The 21,155-nt window shown below is 36.0% G+C and overlaps 1 protein-coding gene across 2 annotated transcripts in view; it reads right to left on the bottom strand.

Annotated features, from left to right (window-relative positions):
* Nucleotides 1-17,316: 17,316 nt before the first annotated feature.
* Chm (CHM Rab escort protein) overlaps nt 17,317-21,155 on the bottom strand; it is a 190,733-nt gene continuing 186,894 nt past the window's right edge. For both annotated transcript variants that reach the window (XM_048335517.1, XM_048335519.1), the window contains one exon: nt 17,317-18,192. In XM_048335517.1, the coding sequence (XP_048191474.1) occupies nt 18,001-18,192 (192 nt within the window). In that variant the 3' untranslated portion in view covers nt 17,317-18,000. The remainder of the gene's footprint in view (nt 18,193-21,155) is intronic.

Raw genomic sequence — 21,155 nt, 5'->3', positions numbered from 1 at the left:
TTGATGCTTTCAGCCATGATTTCTTCAATCTTTTGGATGCATGTCTCTCTCTTTTTGTGATTCCAATAATGCATTTAATGATATACTTAATAATATTTCATGAATCTTTTAGGCTCTATAATTATTCTTTAATCCTTTTTTTAAACTCCTCAATCATTTCAAATTGCTAAATTCCAATTTGCTGATTCTAGCCAGGTGCCACTGGATCATGCCTGTTAGCCTAGCTACTCTGGAGGCTGAGGTCTAAGGATTGTGGGTCAAAGCCAATCCAGGCAGGAAAGTCCTTGAGTCACTTATCCAATTAATCTCCAATTAGCCACCAAAAGGTAGAATTGGATGTGTGGCTTAAGTGGTAGACCATTAGCTCTGAGATTTAAAAAGCTCAGGAACAGAAAGAAAATGAGGGAAGGTGTAACAGTGTTCTACAAGAAATGCACTCATTACCTTACTTACATAACTGTAACCCCTCTGTACATCACTTTTACAATAAGAAATAAGTAAAAAAAATTTAAATCTCAGGAACCACGCCCAGGCAGAGCTCAAGTTCTTGGACCAGCACACACACAAAATTGCTCATTCTTTCTACTACCTGCTCAAATATGCTATTGATTGTTTAGTACAAGTTCAATTCAAGTAGTGTATTTTTCAGTTGGGGACTTTGTTTTGTTCTTTTTATGTAATATTGTGTCTTTGCTGATAACTGTCATTTTCTTCATACATCATTTTTCTTGTTTTCTTTAGTTATTTGAATATGTTTAAAATAGTTGTTCTAAATTTGTTTGGTAAATACAATACCTAAGCTGCTGCTTGGATTTTTTCCATTTTATTTCTTCCTTTTGAATGGACTATATTTTCTTCATTATTTGCATGTCTTAAGAATTTTGTCACTGTTGGCAACTAGACATTTAAGAAATGGTGTTATCTCCCTCAATGTCTGCATACTGTCAAAGTAATCCTTCACTGTCTAGTGATTCATTATCCAGGTTTATGGATTGAAGTGAAAGCCCAAGTCATTCTCAGGCTTTTCTGAGTATGCATCTTGTCTGAATGCTTTTTTTAACTCCTACATACATACTATTGCTTTACAGTGACTTAATTTCCAAAATTCCAATCCTAGCTTCTCTGTTGGGGCCTGAAATATTCCAGTACATATATTTACCCATAATCATTCCCCCCAAGTGACTACACATTTGTACTTTCAATTCAGATTTCTAAAGAAATGCCTGCTACTTTCTCCTCCTCAGATCTGAGAAAGGCACGACAGAGACCATTATTTCACACTGCAACTAGACTGGTCAGAAGTCTGTATATGAAATTTGGTAAACTCTATTCAATCAAAGGATGGATTGGATTGTCTCTTCCTCAAAATCAAAACGGCCATGCTGGTGATGTGAGGGAAAATCATATATAAGTATGCCACAACATCTATTATCATTTGGAATGTGGCTATTTTTCTTGATCAGACATTCATACAATTGCTCTAGCCCTTTATTTTTCCAAATATCCTTCACGTAAGTTAATTTTAGTCAGTTTCCTGTTTGAGTATGTACATACAGTCTAGGAACAAGAATCTATAGCTTCCTGGTTTGCCATTTTACCGAGATTACTCTCACCAATGTTTTAAATTTCTTTCTTGGCAAGGCAGTGGTAGCTCACACCTGTAATATTAGCTGGTCAGGAGGTTGAGACCTGCATGATGGTGGATCAAAACCAGCTCAGAGAGAAATGTAAAAAAAATACACTCTATCTCTAATTAACCAACAAAGTGCTAGTAGGGTGCCAGCTCTGAGCAAGAAAATTGCACAATAACACAAGACTCAGAGTTCAAGCTCTGATACTGGCAAAAAAATATTTATAAATATTCTTTCAACCTTCTTGCTCTATCTAAAAATCCAGATATGAATGAGAATAACTACTTTCCATGTGATCTCTCAAAAGTACTCATTGCACTCTTTTCCATATAACCAAGAACCTAAGGGTTAACTCTTCTTTATTGTACATTGTTCCTTTCAACCCATTTCTCTTTTATATTTCTTTGAAAGTCCTATGATACTTCAACAACCATGACTCATTTTACACTTTCTTCTTATCGTGAAGCACTAAAATGCTGTTTCCTTCTTCACATTCATTTTGATCCCCTGGTTCATTGTCTTTCATCATGTACATCATCAGCGTCAACATCCATTTAAGATAATCTACACAAAACATTTACTTTACCATATTATTGTATTCTCCCCTTGAACATTCCTCCGTCTCTTCCAAATCAAGTACTCACTCTTGTTATATTTGACCTGACAACTATCATTGCTTCCCAAATCTTGATTCAACCATGCTACTCTAAATCACAGTTTCTCTTCTTCCAATTCTCTTGTTCAAATACTCCTGTAGCATTAATTCTTCAAGGTAATTGAGGCCACTAATCTATGTACCTTATCAAGTTTTCACTCTTAGTCGTCACTTTCCATAGCTATTCATCTCTATTCATCACAGCTTAGATACATTCACATCTCTATAGATGCTTCCTTGAAAGTATTCTTTTTGTTGGCCATGGGACCTGATCTCAGGGCCTGGGAACTGTCTCTGGGCTTTTGTGCACAAGCACAAAAAGTGATAGCACTCTATCACTTTGAGTCATATCACTACTTCCAATTTTCTGGTGGTTAGTTGGAAATAAGAGTCTCATAGACCTTCCTTCCCAGGCCAGCTTGGAAACATGATCCTCAGACCTCAGCCTCCTGAGTAGCTAGTGTTACAGGTGTGAGCCACTAGTACCTGGCTTTGAAAGTATTCTTAATATTTATGTTGCACCAGAATAAAATAAGAAGGCTCATTCTATCTATCCATAAATAATATACTGAGTTTGCTCCTACTGTATCAAAACAATTGGTTTTATATGAAACTAATAATATTGGCAGTGTTAATTTTATGTTGTCTTTTGCCTTGAGGCTAGATTTATAAGGATCACATGTAAACACATCGAAGATACAAAATGGAAAAATAAGTGAAAAAGGAGGAAGCATGAAATTATATTTTGTGGGGAAGAGGAAATAAAGGGTAGGATACTCAAGGCAACATAGAAAATAATTTAAAAGAACTTGTCCCCAACAAAAGCTACAGATATAATTAAAGAGCACATGAATTGTGCTTTTTCTTAACCTTGCTCAGTTTTGTGGATGCATTTCTATAATCTGCAATAGTGGGGAAGTTTTGCCTCTGCTTCCTTTCCCTTGATTCCTTCAGTTATTATTGCCTCATTATACAGTCATTTGTACAATGTTTGGCAGACATTTACTGTTGCATAAATTAAAGTCATGGAATCTCGTTTTGCCTACAGGTCTTTACGAAAATACCAGCAACATTTTTATTTGAATGTCAACGTTTGTCAACCATTAAACTGATTGATTTTTCATTATACAATTCAATAGAAGAGACAATCTTCAGTTTGGATGCAACATTACTCTGAGAAAAAGACTCATCGTTGAAAAATCCATCCTGCTTATTCTTTAAAAATGATATTCCTTTCACAAGACAGCCTCAAGTTTTGGAGCTATATCTGTACATGAATTGCTCCATTCATATACCTTGCACAGGTAAAGCATGGTAATTCACCTCACTGCAAAGCAAGACATTTTCTATTTTGTGGTAGCAACACGATATGTTTTATTTTCTTTATTCTTTTGTTTTGCTTTAAGTTCTCTCCAAAAGAAGTTGTTGTTGATTGAGTGTAGATTATGACTCTGAAAAAAATTATCAAATTGACTGTCTTTGATAGCAAAGAGCCTTTATGCAAGACAAACAGGTTTCAGCAGCTGTGTTGTGTTTCCTACACAAATCCTTTAAAATGATCCCAAAATTCTTTTGTAGGCACACCTGTCATGGAAAATAGTCTATACTAAATTGTAGGTTCATTTACCCTTTGGCTATGCCTCTAAAAATGTCAGCAAGGATGCCAATCCGTGCCAACTACTGCTGGAGCAGCTGTTGGATGGTTTGGAACGAGAGAGCAACCTTTATATTGGCTTATTTATTTGGAGCAAACAAAGAAAGATGTAAATTTCCACAGTCACTTCGTTGCTTCATTAAGGCAGATGTGTATCTGTTGTTTGTATGTCATAAAATCCCAAAGCAGTACTAGGAATGAAAGTTGTCCTTTGTTTTAAAACCTCATCACAAATGTCAAAAAGAAATGAGAATGGTCCAGCACTAGGAAACTTCATGAGGTAGGAAAGCTCCTCTTCCAAAATATTCAAGATATACAACTTCTAAGAAGATAAAGAAGTGGTCAATGAGGAGAAAAACAGTCTTTATCGCAAAATGAACCTTAAAAGAAAAAAAAAGCTAAAAGAGTTCAGCCTGTAGAATCAATATTACAAAGTGGGAAATCACCAAGGGAAGAAAGTCAGGAATTCATGCTCATCCCTTGCTGGATTCATAGCCTTGAACATCTAAAACTGGTGGCAGAGAGAGCTCAAAGAAACATTAAATTACCTGTAAATCTTCAAAAATCTATCAACCTCATAGACACAGAGCACTTTCAGATATTGTGGGTTGGAGTTCAATGACAAACTCCATGTTAACATCATGACAAATGCACTGAAATGAACCTCGTGAAACAGCTTATCCTAAACAACACAATTTGGGCTAACCATACACTTGGATGTTTGAAAGAAAAATAATACTGGACTTGTTTAATAGTGACAAAAACATACCTGTGTCTCATTAGGAAAGGATTGACAGTCACATAACTAAATATATAAAAAGAGGCTTATAATAAATTACTCTCATATTAGCATAAAAATGATCATTTCAATAATCTGTTACGCAGCCTAAGTGTTAAACCAAGTCAAATAATTGGGAATTATAGTCACTTCCTGCTCTCCAAGTTTTCCATGTAACATGCTGTTCCAAAGATCTGTGATTATACACTAATAAACATTATTGTCAAAATGAACATTCTCATTTACAAATTAGTTTAAGATGAAGAAGATCACAGTTTACCTGCACAGACATACGTAAAAAATGAGTGGAATAAACAAGTTCTTGCCTATGAAGAAAAATAATCTGAGAGAAACATAGTAAGTGACACAAGAAGAAGCATGCCATCTAGGCAGTGATGTATAAAACATGAACACAAATTGCTAAGATGTATTAAGGATTGAATTTTCAAGTTCTTCTCTTGGATAATATATTCCAATGAATCATTTCATGGTACATACAAAAGGAAACTCCTACTTATCTAAGCAACATAATATATGTTTAAAGCATTATTTCTAAGACATATATAAAATATACACTAACCAGACAATGGTGGCTCATACCTGTCATCCTAGCTACTCAGGAGGCTGAGATCTGAGGATAGTGGTTTGAAGCCAGCCTGGGCAGGAAAATTTGTGACTCTTGTCTCCAATAAACTACTAAAAAAATGCCATATGTGGCATTGTGGCTCAAGTGGTAGAGCACAAGCCTTAAGCAAAAGGAGCTTAGGGGCAGCACCCAAGTCCAGAGTTCAAGCCCTAGGACTAGCATAGATAGATAGATAGATAGATAGATAGATAGATAGATAGATAGATAGAGATAGAGATATATAGATACATAATTTACATTACCTGAAAAACTCAATTTTTATTTGAAAATTTGATATTAAAATAGGCATTTTTGACTATTGTTTGCTCTGGAAATTTGGTTTTAATTTTCCTTGATCTAGAATGCTTTATTCTTCTATTAGCACACATTAATTGTACAAAATAATGAGCCTCATTATGATATTTTCCTCTCCTCTCTGACTCAACTCACAACCCCAAAATCTAGCTCAGCTTTACTAGATCAGTTCTCTACCACCTGAGCTAAACCTCCAGTATGCTCTTTGTTGGTTAATTGGAGACAGAATTACTCAAACTTTTAATGCCTGTGCCATCTGAAAACTGCGATCATTTGAGTAGCTAGGTTTATAGGCATTAGTTACCTATGCCTGGCTTCAGGGGCTTTTTTCTTGATTAGGCCCAAATTTGTTGTAAACTTATGATTAGTTTCCTATAATCAATAAATTTTATCACTAATAGTTTTGCTAGATTATTTATTAATTTTATTGAAAGATGAGTTTTTGAAGCTCCACAACTTTCTGTTTTTGCTTACATGGCCATCATATGCAAAGTAGCTTTCAATTATTACCAGAGAATCTATAATTACATGCTAAAATACTTTCACTCTAGTTGATATATATATATATATATATATATATATATATATATATATATATAGCCAGTCCTGAGCTTGGACTCAGGGCCTGAGCACTGTCCCTGGCTTCTTTTTGCTCAAGGCTATCACTCTGCCACTTGAGCCACAGTGCCACTTCTGGCTGTTTTCTATATATGTGGTGCTGGGGAATCGAACCCAGGGCTTCATGTATACAAGTCAAGCACTCTTGACACTAGACCATGTTCCCAGCCCTCACTGTAGTTGATTTAAAAGCATGTTGTTGGCATTTACTGTCTTTATTTTGTCTTTGAGGTTGATCTTCCTGTAACTTGGTATAATGAATTCTTTGTTAATTAGAAAGCTGAATATTTCATGTTATGTGATAAACCGCGAATCTTATCTAAACCTGCTTCTGGGAGCATCTCCATCACTACAAAAATATAAGGATGTTGTAAGATTTAAAAAAGAAAAAGTTGAGCTGGCTGCTAGTGTCTTGTGCCTGTAATCCTAGCTACTCAGGAGGCTGAGATCTGAAGCTAGCCTGGGTAGCAAAGTTTGTGAGACCCTTATCTACAATTAGCCACCAAGAATCCAGAAGTGGAGCTGTGATAGATTGCTAGCCATGAGCACAAAAGCTCAGGGACAGATCTCAAGCTCTCAGTTAAGCCCCATTACTGGCACACACACACACAAAATAGTTGGGTGTCTGTAGTCTTAGCAACTGGGGAGGCTAAGATTAGGAGGATCATGGTTCTAAGAAAGCCTGAGCAGAAAAGTTGACAAGACTCCATCTAAGTGGAAGAAAGTAGGCACTAGAGGTACAAGCTTGGCCCCAGTCTCCGCCCCCCCCCCAAAAAAGACCTATCTCAAAACAACGAATGCAAAAATGGGTTGGAAGGTGGGTCATCAACAGAGTACTTGCCTAGCAGGTATGACATCCTTTGCTCATATACCAGTACTGTCCCCCAAATCCTCTAGTAATATAATTTACCATGCTAACAGAGGAAAGGAACAAATGAGAAAGGGAGAGACAGAAAGAGAGATAAATGAGAAATACATGGTAGATTATCAGTGCCTGGGCCATAACTTTTAAAAATCAACAAATACACAAAATACCAACCCTTTTTTTTTTTTTTTTTACCAATTTTGATGTAAAAAAGCTTTCAGTAAGTTAGAAATAGAAGTCATTTTCCTTGACTTAATACGTTTACAATGCTTTGTAATAAAATAAAAAGCAATGGTAATTTTTTTCTCATCTTCCGTTTTTCGCAGCCACTAAAAGTAGACTTGTATTTGTTCTCACTCCCCCCTCTTTTCAGCATTACATTGGAAGTCTCAGGCACTTCAGAAATAAAAGACAAAGAAATAATAGGTATAGAATCTAAAACAGAGGGAAAAAACACTAAAATAGTTTTATAAAGAAGAGGGACAGATACAAATGAGTAATTCTAAGAGTGAATTTCATCAAAGTATATTATATATATGTACAGAAAAATCACAGTGAAACCCATTTGTACAATTTGTACAGTTAACAGACACTGATAAAATATTAAATGAATTTAGAAAAAAATGCCTTGAGTACATAATTGTCTAAATAGAAAACCAAAAGTATCTGTGGGTAAATATTACTACGACAGTTTAACAAGGTTGTTAACTGCAAGATCAATATATATGTTTAATTTAACATATAAAATTTAGTTTTGTTCTCACTAGCAGCACAATATTATAAAGTAAACATTTAAGATTCCTTGGAATAATGGAAATATGGGCGAGAATTTGAATTAGGGTAATGCTATGCTGTGCTATAGTTAATACAAACTCTTTCTCATCTCCATGTTGTAACACACACTTATTTGTGGCTCTAGCTACAATTAATGTGAGCTTCTAACTGAATCCTGTGTTTTAATCAAATAGCAAGTTCCTGATATATATGTATGTAAATATATTTTTCCATAAATAGAATTCATACTCTATTATTAGTTGTCTTTTTAAGTTATGACACGAATAGCAAGCACATCAGACCTGCAAAACTCCAAACCTCAAATGCCAAAGATTTGCTGTATTTCCAAGAACTGTATAGCTTAGACTACACACATTATACTTATAACCATAAAATAAAGGCAAAAGTACACATATAAGTGTAGTGGTGAAATGCATAACAAATTTTTCACAAGAAATGCTTGAAGTTCTCATGGTTTCTCAATGTCCTGTGTCTTCTAACTAAACTTCACATCTTTTGAAATAGTTTCTTAGAGAAAGTATAACTTGCAGATTATACTGTACTACTTCCTTTGAGGTAAAACCTGAAAGTTTAGAATTAATTGCTCTTTAATGGAACTTTATTGATATCACCTTTCAACTCACATGGCTAAACTATGTAAGCCATCAATACCAGGGAATGAAAGGGGTTGTGGTCTGATTTACCTAGAAAATGTAGGTAATAATTTTAGTTTGCTAAACATTTTCCAGGACACTTGTTGCTGTCCTCATGGAGACAGAGCAGTGATCTAACAATTTGTAAACCTGGATCCTAATCTTGGCTCTGTCCTGACTTTTGAACACTATTGCTACCAACTAAAAACAGGAATATTCCTGTTTTAGGTCGATTAGAGCAGAGTCAATAGAGAGATCCATGAATAAACTCATTTGGACACAATTATTAGGCTAAAGGAATAAAAAATGATGAAAAATATAAGATCTAAAAGAAACACTAAGAGACTGTTTACTTCCAGCCCAGTCTTTTGATTTTGTTTATAGAGAAACTGAAGCCAAAAGAGAAAAAATGACATGCTCTGAAGACTTAAAGTTTAAAAGATAGGACAGTGGTGGCATTTACAAATTTGGAGTCATAGAGACCTGAATCCTGGTCCCTCCATTTTTTAGGTGTCACTCTTGGCAAGTTCTCAAGTCTCTCTCATTACCAGGTTCCTTGGTTGTAGGATGTGAATAATGATTATACCAATGCCATACAGTTTCCTTTTCAAGTGAAAATGAGAAGTCCCCCTAAAACAGCAAAATTCCTGTTTTGAGTAGGTAGTATTAATGTTCAAAAGTCACAGGATATCTATCTTAGTGCCAACTACTTTTTATATTTTACTTTGAGGTAATGTAAGTAAATCACCTTTAAGGTGTTTTTTTTTTTTTTTTTCCCCAGTCCTGGGCCTTGAACTCAGGGCCTGAGCACTGTCCCTGGCTTCTTTTTGCTCAAGGCTAGCACTATACCACTTGAGCCACAGAGCGACTTATGGCTTTTTCTATGTATATGGTGCTGAGGAATCGAACCCAGGGCTTCATGTATGCAAGGCAAGTACTCTATCGACAAAGCAAGCACTCTACCACTAAGCCACATTCCCAGCCCCCCTTTTTTTCTATATTTTATTTTATTTTTGCCAGTCCTCGGACTTGGACTCAGGGCCTGAGAACTGTCCCTGGCTTCCTTTTGCTCAAGGCTAGCACTATGCCACTTGAGCCACAGTGCCACTTGTGGCTTTTTCTGTTTATGTGGGGCTGAGGAATCGATCCCAGGGCTTCATGCATGCAAGGCAAGCACTCTACTGCTAAGTCACATTACCAGCCCTAAGGCTTTTTTTAAAAAAAAATAATGTTTTCTTTTGTGTGTCAGTTCTTGGGCTTGAACTCATGGCCTGGGTACTGTCCCTGAGCTATTTTGCTTAAGGCTAGCACTCTACCACTTGTGGCACAGATCCACTTGAGGATTGTTTTGGTAGATAATTGGAGATGAGTCTCACTGGCTTTCCCTAGATCCTCAGATCTCAGCCTCTTGAGTAGCTGGGATTACAGGTGTGAGCCACCAAAACAGCCACCAGCTGTTTTAATTTTTTGTCAGTTGTGGGGCTTGAACTCAGGGTCTAGGAGCTGTCCCTGAGCTCTTTTGCTCAAGGTTAGCACTCTTACCTCTTTGAGCCACAGCTCCACTTCTGGTTTTCTAGTGGTAAACTGGAGATATCAGTCTCACAGGGACTTTTCTACCCTGGCTGGCTTTGAACCATGATCCTCAGATCTCAGTCTCCTGAGGCACTAAGATTATAGGCATAAGCCACCGGTGATTTGCTAGTCTGAAATCGCATTTCTAATGTTAAAATTTTCCTTATTACACCTACAATAGTGCTATGCATAGAGTGGATGCTTAAATTGGTTGTAAACATTTAAAAATGTATTTGAAAAGTGGCAAATTTTGTGCTTATCTTCAAGACTTTTATATGTAAAACTGTTTTATAAAATACTTGAAAATGAAATAATTTGTTTTGTATTTAATAAGAATTTTAACTTCTTTAGGACATATAAATTAGGATATACATTTTTTCTTTGTATATGTATAAGTATCTGAGAAAAGATTTTATTTATTTATTTATTTTTGCCAGTCCTGGGCCTTGGACTCGGGGCCTGAGCACTGTCCCTGTCTTCTTTTTGCTCAAGGCTAGCACTCTGCCACTTGAGCCCCAGCGCCACTTCTGGCCATATATATGTGGTGCTGGGGAATAGAACCCAGGGCTTCATGTATATGAGGCAAGCACTCTTGCCACTAGGCCATATTCCCATCCCCTGAGAAAAGATTTTTAAGGTTTGCACATTGTGCTAATAGCTTCAGTAACAACCAAGGGTATTTCTTCAAAAATTTAAACCACATTTTAACTTCCATAGAGCCATTATGGAAAATAGTAGGGAGTTTTCTCAACATAATAAAAATAAAACAATGGTATCTCACAACTGGGTAGACAGATATCCAAAGGAAATGAAATCAATGACAGACCTGCACCCTCATGTTCATTGTACCACCATTGACAGTAGTGAAGGCTTCAAAATAACTTAAGTATCCATGAAATGATGAATAGATAAAGAAAATGGAAGGCAAGACAGGGGACTGGTGCTTCACATCTCTAATCTTTGCTACTCAGGAGGATGAGATCTGAGGATCATGGTTCAATGCCAGCCCAGGCAGAAAAGTCCCTGTGAGACTTTTCTCTCCAATTAGCCACTAAAGATCTGGAAATAGGGGCTGGGAATATGGTCTAGTGATAAAGTGCTTGCCTCATATACATGAAGCCCTAGGTTTGATTCCTCAGCACCACATATACAGATAAAGCAGGAAGGGGTGCTGTGGCTCCGGTGGTAGAGTGATAGCCTTGAGCAAAAAGAAGCCAGGGACAGTGCTCAGGCCCTGAGTTCAAGCCCCAGGACTGGCAAAACAACAACAACAAAAAAGCACTGGAAACTGTGTAGTGGTAGAGCACTAGTCTTGAACGAAGGAACTCAGACCCTTAGTTCAAGCCCCATGACAGAAAGAAAGAATGACAAAAGAAAGAAAATGAAGGACAATTGCACAACAGAGTACTACTCAGTCACAAAATACCTTTTTATTTTCTGACATGGATGGAATTGTAGATCATCAAATGAAATAAGCAATACAAGTTCTGCATGAGTTCACTTGTATGTGAAACCTAAAAGTGTTGATAACAAAGAACTGATGTTAAAATGAGGGTTACTTTAGGCTAGGAAGAGTAGAAAGAAAATGGGAAAAAGATGCTTAATAGGTCCTAAGTTACAGTTAGACAGGAGTAAAATAATTTATATTATTTGCCTTCTGAGTACTAGGAAATGGGTACATGAAAGAGAAGGGGTCAAGAGGAATGGGAATGGTCAGGGGGAATGAGTAGAAGGCAAGGAAGAATGCATTGTACATGCCATAGAACTGAGAATAAGAGAAGGGAAGGGGGATGATGATGTTGAAGGGATAACATAGGTCAAGATGCATTATATATATATATATATATATATATTACTTCAGTAAATGGCAAAAAATCAACACCTAACATAAACATTAAAAAAGTGAGGGAAGGGGTAAGGTGGAAGGGGTGGGTGAGAATGTCATGATGGATAACATTGTATGTTTGTCTCAATTAGAGAAGGGAAGGAGAACATCAAAATGGTGAGACAAAGAGTAAAAGGTGAACCGATTCAACAAAAATACTTACAAGACAATATGTTGTAACCCAACTGTACAACTGGGGGGGATGGGGAGGAGAAAAGGTGGGAGAAAAATGAGGGAGGAGGTAACAAGTTTGACAAGAAATGTACTCTCTACCTGATGCATGTAACTGTAACCCCTCTCTACATCACCTTGACAAAAATAAAATAAAAATTTCAAAAAGAGGCACTGTATTCACAAACAGCTCTGTTGAATAGAAACTCCTTTGTACAACTAATTAAAGAAAATTAAATTAAAACACAAACAAAAAGATAGGAGCTAAGTTCTGGTGTGCTACTGTAGAGTGACCAAAGACAGCCAAATGCCACCTGTTCTATCATATTCCCTATCTGAATTGTAGTTTACTACAACATTAATGTGATCTAAAATCTGAATTAACTATTTTGGGAAGAATCCATTCAGGAATTTGACACTTGATTACTCAATGCACTAATGTACTATTTTAAATAAAATTACATATAGATACTTGCTAATAATTAAAAAACTCAAACACTAGGAAGTATAAACTTAGAAGTGCAAGTATGTTTTTCTTCCCCTACAAATCTTATTCTAACTGCTGTTACCAGTTTGCTATGTATACTTCCTAAACACTTACTATGCTATTAGACACATGTTAAGACAATCTCTTAATAATCACTTCTCAAAGTAAACACTAGTATACTATAATGTGATCAAAGGCTCTCTGCACTTAAATTTCTTGTAGATTCTGTAGAGTTGTCTTTTGAAAAGGCTACAATTTGTTATGTACTCTTATTCACAACGTAGAAGTGTCTTTCCTTTTATATATTCACCACTCTTGACTACTGTCAGTCTTTTGCATTCTGCCAACTTGGAAAAAAAGCAAAATTCATCTCCTGGGCTAGTGTACACTTTCCTGAATGTTGAGATGTGGTGTTATTACATCACTTTACAATGTTCAATGTTTTCACAACATTTAAGATATTACTGGTATATTAAAATGTGATTTCAATGAAATACTGTGTAAACATGTTCTATTAGTGTAGGATAAAGAGAAAACTACCATGTTCATAATATTTATATTCCCAGTAGAAATAGAGAACTGAGATATGGTATTTCATCATTTCAAGCTCTATCCTATCTCTACCTAATTGGTACACTCTTGCTGTTTCCCCGCTCCCCCCATATGAAAATCCTAAATACTACAATTCACTAATACTTTCAGATCAGTGATGGTATCCATATCTAACTAATAGTTTTGGGGGTCAGTTGTCTCCTTGATAGGAGGATTTACACATGTAAGTTCTATTAACATTAATAGATGTTGCCAGCATAAATCCTCTTGTGTGTGCTAGGATACAAGTTCTGATGATTACCTGTCAAATGGTCCTAAGAGTCATTGGAACCCAAAAGAGCAGATGTGGCAACTTTTATGGCAAGGGCATTTCCTCTCAGCGATATTGTGTAGTAATGGAAAGAGATGTGGCCTTCAAAATATGATTGGAAATACTAAGTATTAAAGCACTTAACTGGTGTTTTAAAAATATCAATAGAGGAGAATTCAAACATATTGAAGTACTTGCTTAAAACAAGGTGTGAATATTGTATTAGCTCCAAGGTGCTTGAAGGATAATATGGCTACTTGGTTAAAAATTTAATTAACCTTATCTTTCTAAAACTTGATTTATTAATAATCTCACAGATAAATTGCCAATTTTGAAAGTCTTGTTATCTTTGGAATGTGTCCTGTCTGAAGAGCTTTAGATACTACATGAAATGGACAGAAAATGTTGGTTTGTTTTAATGATTTGTTTCAAGAACAAATCATAATTCCATGAATGAGTTCTGCTTAAAAAGCACATTAGTAGTCTCTTGCCAGTTGCAAGTAAGCTGTTGGGAACCAAATATCTCAGAAGAAAAGAGTCAAGCTCTCATTACCAAATATACATATGTCAAACATTTTACATCTCAAATGAAATGTAAAAACAGTTTGTAGACAACCAATGTACTATGAAGTCATAGTCCATTCCTCCTGGTCTCCACAGCACTGATTTCCAATAGAATCAAGTCCCATCCACTTTTGTCTGATATTAATAATCATCAATGTGGGCAGTTGCCAAGTAGATCAAATCCCTGTATTCTTTCATAGGATTAATTACAAACAACACAATTGACAGATGTCTAGAAATGAAATTCAATGCATACCTGACAACTGAGCAAAGAACAGACTAAAATCGACAAAATGCCAGTCCAAGGCACTCTTCAATTTTTTGGCATATATACAAAATTTCAATAGGATAAAATAGGATACCACACCTGAAAGGCATTGCAAAGTCTTTATTTCCTCTGAAAATTTACTGTTACAATGTGCAAATTGTAAAGTACCATGCTTTTCAAAATTCATATAAGAAAGTTAAATTATCTGATACCAATAGCAGCAAATAACCAATTTGCAAGAAAATTGTTATAATTCCTGTGTTAAATGATTGCTACTATTCAGAAATTATATCTCAATAAAGTCTTTTGGAACTCATTAGGACTTTAGACAAAGGGCAGTCAATGCAGAGGACTATGGCCGTGACAGAAATTAATAATTATCAATAATCAAGCTAATAATCATGGATATTACTGAAGACAAATGGCTGATAACTTTAGAAACTACCACTGTTCTAGAATTTGCTAATTGATGTGGATATTTTACTATAGAAAAATATATAATTGACCTTTATTATAGATATATATTTTTTCTTGGACAGGCATATAAACTAGAAAAAATACAGACATAACAGGATTAGTTATTAGTTCTCTTATCAATCACTAAACTGAATAATACCATGGCTACTGCTAATAAGAAGCATGCAGAACTCATTTTAAACATATGAATAAAAAGTTTTTGATAGTAGCAACCTGCAAAATTTTAAATTAGCTGTGGAAATGTTTGCAGTATGTACAATATACCAATTTATTCCTATGAATTCAGGCTTATGGTATTACAAAAAGATTTTTCTTTGATTTAAAACTATGAAAACAAATCCTTGTAATAATGAAGTTAACTGAAGATAAACCTTTTAGCATAGTTTCTATTACATTTTGAGGCAACAGGAAATAGCTACCATTCTCTAACAATGTTTTAAGCAGTTGTATAGTATTTTATTCAGGAGCTCTTAAGCATTTCATCAGTATTTAATAAACAACTTGGGTGACAATGATGTTGTTGAATGGATAAGACAGAGTACAATATGGGCTGGGCCATGACAGCATAAAATAGCTCCTACATTGTTCTACATATAAACAGCAGCAGTAAGGCTTATCAGAAAATTTCTAGGTATTATTCTGAGCCTACCCTGATTGTTTACATAAATGTGCATGCTGCACTCAGAAGGCCTTCATACTAAGACTATTACAAAGTCTATATTTATTGTTGGGATTTACTAGAGTTGCATTGAGATTCAATACTGTTATCTAATGGAACCTTTTATATTGCTGGTACAGAAAGGCAGGATCAATACCCAATATATGTATAGGTAGGTTCTAGGCATTTAGTGCATGCCCTAGTTGGGCTTCAGAAAAACATGATTCGACTTAAAGATGTGAATCCATATAACAAATTAGGTTATAACGTGATTCTACTGTCCCTGATTTGTGTGAGAGTATAAAAGAGGAAGATAGGAAAGAGAGTTCTAAAGAGACAGGGGAGAGACTATACATGGGGTACTAGGGGCAGGAGCAGCCAGAGAGGCTGAGAAGTTTTTCTTCTGGATTCAGCTCTATGTGCAAAGGTTGAAAAGGTGAAGCAAGAGCTACATTCCTTGGCTATTTCTATCTCCAATAAATCTGTGACTAGACACAGTTGGGTCATTTCTAGGAAACCTTGGTAAGGTTAGAGATCAGTTGCAGATGTGTGTAAGAACTGTGTGCTTTCTGCTAAAGTGATGGTTCCTGATAGGCAACACAGTATAGGCCAGATCTGGAGACACGGAACTGAGTTTGGTTTATTTATATGGACATTTCTGAGATCAACTATTGCTCAAGAAAAAGTAGACCATGAAAGCTTGATATTGGAAAAGTTTAAATATAGGCACTGTCACTATTGTCACTGTAACTACATTTGCTGCCTATGTCAAGCCTTCATATTGTTTATGTGGAGGATGTATTAGACTTTATCAACTGGCCTGCCTTGCTCAGTTCTTGATGATTTCAGATTAAGAAAAGGATTTTGGAGAACTTTTGGGGGGACCAGTCCTGGGGCTTGGACTCAGGGCCTGAGCACAGTCCCTGGCTTCCTTTTGCTCAAGGCTAACACTCTACCACTCGAGCTACAGTGCCACTTCTGGCCTTTTCTGTTTATGTGGTGCTGAGTAATTGAACCCAGGGCTTCGTGCATGCAAGGCAAGCACTATACCACTAAGCCATATTCCAACACCCTGGAGAATTTTTAATACTGTCTTTAGTAATGTTTCAAAATCACAATTCCATGAGTTACTATGTTTAATGGCCTACAAAGAGGGCATTACAGACTAGGAAAGAAACCATTTAAAAAGCTTACAGCAATAAAATAACAGCTTTGTGTTTTGTTAGGAAGTAATTATTTGCTGCATGAGGATGTTTTTTAAATATTCATTGCCATGAATATCATGAATGGTAAATTATGAAAACTAAATTTTCCAGAAAAAATATTCGAATGATGGCTACATTCATCTTTGTAATCATTCTAATACAGTAGGCATTTTATTACTACTTCCACTTTGCACCTGAAGAAACTGTGGATCAGGAGATAAACAATTTGCCAAAACATAAACAATGTGCTTAGCACAGCCAAGACTAGGGTGAGGTCTGCAGAAAACTATGTAAGTGCACCATTTAGTTGATAATGTGTAGAGATGTCAATGCTCATATCCAAATGGCCCTGTCCACTCTTTCAATTCTTTGTTACTGAACTTTCCCAGTGTAAAAATGATTCACATACAAACCACAGTTAGTATTTAAAAGCACTACTTAGTAATGAATTCATGATTCATAAAACTGTTTTAAAATCTTAACATTAGCATTTTCAATTTTTTTTGCCAGTGCTAGGGCTTGAACTCAGGGCCTTGGCGCTGTCCCTGAGCCTCTTTGTGCTCAAGGCTAGCACTCTACTACTTGAGACTCAGCACTACTACTGGTTTTTTCCTGAGTAGTTGATTGGAGTCTCATGGACTGTTCTGTCCAGGCTAGCTTTGAACAGTGATCCTCAGATCTCAGCCTCCTGATTAGCTAGGATTACAAGTGTGAGCCACTATCTCCTGGCTCATTTTCAACTCTTAACACAGAAAACAAAACATTTTTTCCCAAATGCAGGCTATTCTGCGGACCATGATATTTTAGTTTGATGTATGGTATTATCTCCTATGTCATGATTCTCATACCCCTGAAGAAAATAATTTAAATAATCAAAAGCAATATGTGAATTAATTCTGAAGAAGTGATTATTTTCCTACAAAGATCCAAAATGTCAAATAAAAGCAGTCCTAACACCACAAAATTTTCAACAATGCATAGGATCACTTCCATATCCACAGCAGTATTCCTGGGAATTCATCCATTTACAATGTTTATCTTCCAATTTCATAGGTTTAGATTTGAAAATAGGCAAATCAATGTGCTTTATAAGTATTTCTTGTTCCTGAAATGTCCTCTTTAAAGAAAATTCCCCTCTGGAGTTCTCAAGAGTTTTTTCTTCTTGTATTTCTATATGTCAATTGGCTATTGCCTTTGAACATTTTTAAAAACACTCCTTGCAGCACGTAAACTCTGGGGCCAGGAAAAATTTCCGAAGTGGAGAATGGAGTTTGGTGCATGCTTTATTCACAGGGGTCCTCTGGGTTTCCCAGGTTTGTATTTTCCCCAGGAATCTCTGAGCTGACTTCTGCCATACCACTGGATTCTGAAGCTTCTGGTTGTAAAGTGTCTCCATCAAGGATAATGTCTTCAGGATTCGGTGGAGGAGGACAGAAGTCTTCATTGGGACAGATTTGCTGAAAAAGTGTTTCAGCCTGGCCAAGGATAAACAGAATAACTTCTGAACATAAGCTTACCAAAAAAAATTATGGCAATATCTACAGAAAAATCAAGTGTCACTCTTAAAATTTCTTTAACTGGGTTTGAATACTTTACAAGTACAAATGACCTACTAAAATTGTTTTTTCATAATCCTGTGACTTTTGTCTTTCTAATTAGGTACATGCACTCATGTCCATTCTTCAATGATGGTAGTCCTTGGTCAGATATATTATTGAGTGTTCAGACTGTTGATAATGTAGGCATCCTCATACTATATATCAAATGAAATATAATGTCTCTTAATATGTTTATATATACTTTCCTTATGAAATATTTTCATATTCTTTGTGTATAATAATCTTTATACACTGAAGAGATAGAAAATGCTGCTTTGTTACCTGGTAACTATGTGGTTTGGGGAATGCTCAGTTCTGAGTTTTGCTCTTTATCCTGGGAACTCAATGCAGGTTCCTGTTAAATAAACTTTGCCTCTATTAGAAGCATCAGGACTTAGGTCAAAGCTTCCATCTTACCCTTCATTTCCTCTAATGACTTTTTTGGGGTCACATGTCTATTGTGTCTGCTTATCAAGGTTCATTCTCCTCTTTACATCCTACATGCAAACAATTGCCAAATCCTGGAAATGTGATCTTCTATTTCTTTTCTTTTTCAGTACTGGAGATCGAACACAGGATGTTGCACTTGATAATCAAGTGCTTTGACACTGAGCTACATTCTAGCCCATCTTCTATTTCTGTATCTACTCCATCAACAGAGCCCAAGTATGGCACTATTGATTAATGTACAACTATATGTGTTGCTAAATTCATGAATGTTTGGAGAAGCTTTTGTAAATAATCCTCATTTGTAAATATTCTGTTTGTAAATATTTTTCATTTAGGAACCAGAAATCACCAAGTGCTGAAAAAGCTAACCTTAGGGTGGTATACTTGCATTAGAGCTTCACTTACTCGAATAAACGAGCTAAAAATGTTATCAATATACTATAAAATAGACATTGTAATACTTTTCCCCAAACTGATATGAATGTCAAAGATATGCAATAAATTTTAAACTAACATTTAACAGCACATAGTAATTAGTTCACAACTAGCATTACACTGTTTCCGACTTTGATAACACTTTACTCCTGAAGGTTATCTTAATGGAAAGCAAATTACTTTGTGATAAAAATCATTCCTTAATTACAATTGTCTAGCATGTAGTTTAGACTACATGAGCACTTGCATTATAACTGCTTATTTCAAAAGATTTCCATTTTAGTTTTAAAAAATACAATTGATTAACAGATAAATGAACCTAAGTTAGTTAGCTAAAAAGTTGTAATTTCTCCTTGCAAAAAGTGGGACGATCAAAATTAAATTGCTGGGGCTGGGGATATGGCCTAGTGGCAAGAGAGCTTGCCTCCCATACATGAAGCTCTAGGTTCGATTCCCCAGCACCACATATACAGAAAATGGCCAGAAGGGGCGCTGTGGCTCAAGTGGCAGAGTGCTAGCCTTGAGCAAAAAGAAGCCAGGGACAGTGCTCAGGCCCTGAGTCCAAGGCCCAGGACTGGCAAACAAAAACGAAACAAAACTGTATGCTGTAAACCAACTGTACAACTCATGGGGGGGGGAATTGAGATGGGGCAGACGGGGGGGGGTTGATGAGGGAGGAGGTAACAAGTCAGATAAAAAAAAATTAAATTGCTGTTACCAGTTAAAGCCATAAATGAGCCATAAATGAGCCATCTCGTGTTCCTATTACAGTAACAGAACTCATCATAGAAGAAAGATTTCCTTGTTGTTTGCTCTCATTGGCTGAATATGTTGTTCCAAGAATACTGCTCCAAAGAAGACACACAAGAATTTTGGAAAAAGTCTAGATGACTGGATCATGGTTATCATTCAGAGCCTTGTCGCTATGATTAAAAATGAAAGGTTCAAGGAGGCCACTGGCATCTGATAAATCCCCATGCTACTGGGGGGAATGAAATCAAGTCACTGCCATCTGCTGTCTTGATGTTATATTAGCCATTCATTGATTCAATAAACATATGTGATAACACAATCTGTGATAACACATTCAGAATTGTATCTCAAATAATACTGTTTGCTTTTTTTCCCTCTTAGGAGAATTGTATTTGCATATGCATATGAATCGTCTATTTAATGGCTGTTGGCCTGCACCCCTTCATAATTCTGCCTGGGGACACTGGTCACAAACTTCCACTTGGATTTTTCATACTACTCAATGGTTGTAAGAGTAACTCTTAGAACAATAGCTTGTCAAGACATTAATAACAGCATGTTAACTGAAAACCTATGTAATTCATTCTTTCCAAAGAATAAAAATTGCATTAAGAAAAAAAAAACAAAAAAAATTGCATTAAGATTACTGTAAAATTAAATTGTAGATGCCTTGCTAGTTACATTCATCTTACAATGACTCAGATCATCAGGGAAAGAAGTGCACATTTCAAAATAAGACAATGATAGGCCAACTGTTTCTATCAATGTTCCTCAGAACATTGGCATTATATATTTATATATGTATGTATGTATGCATGTATGTATGTATGCATGCATGCATGTATGTCCCCCACAAAGCTTCCACTCAGGGCCTAGGTGTGTTCTTTTTGCTTAAGGCTAGTGCTCTATCACTTTGAGCTACAGCACCACTTCCATTTTTTTGGTAACCACTGGAGATCAGACTCTCAGGCACTTTCCTGCCTGGGTTGGCTTTGAACTACAATCCTCAGATCTCAATCTCCTGAGTATTTTAGGATTACAGGTATGAGCCATAGGTACCTGGCTATACATTTATTTTATGATTATGTATTTCTAAAATTTCTATCCTTATCCCCACAATAGAACTCATAAATAATATCAAATAACTCATCACTAGAGACAAAGAAGTGAAATTATCTGACAAAGTCTTGTAGTTCCCAGAG

Source organism: Perognathus longimembris, chromosome 28, assembly GCF_023159225.1.
Source record: "Perognathus longimembris pacificus isolate PPM17 chromosome 28, ASM2315922v1, whole genome shotgun sequence".
NCBI classification, from domain to species: Eukaryota; Metazoa; Chordata; class Mammalia; order Rodentia; family Heteromyidae; genus Perognathus; species Perognathus longimembris.
The sequence above is the reverse complement of the archived record's forward strand: the minus strand, read 5'-3'. Positions and strand labels throughout refer to the sequence as shown.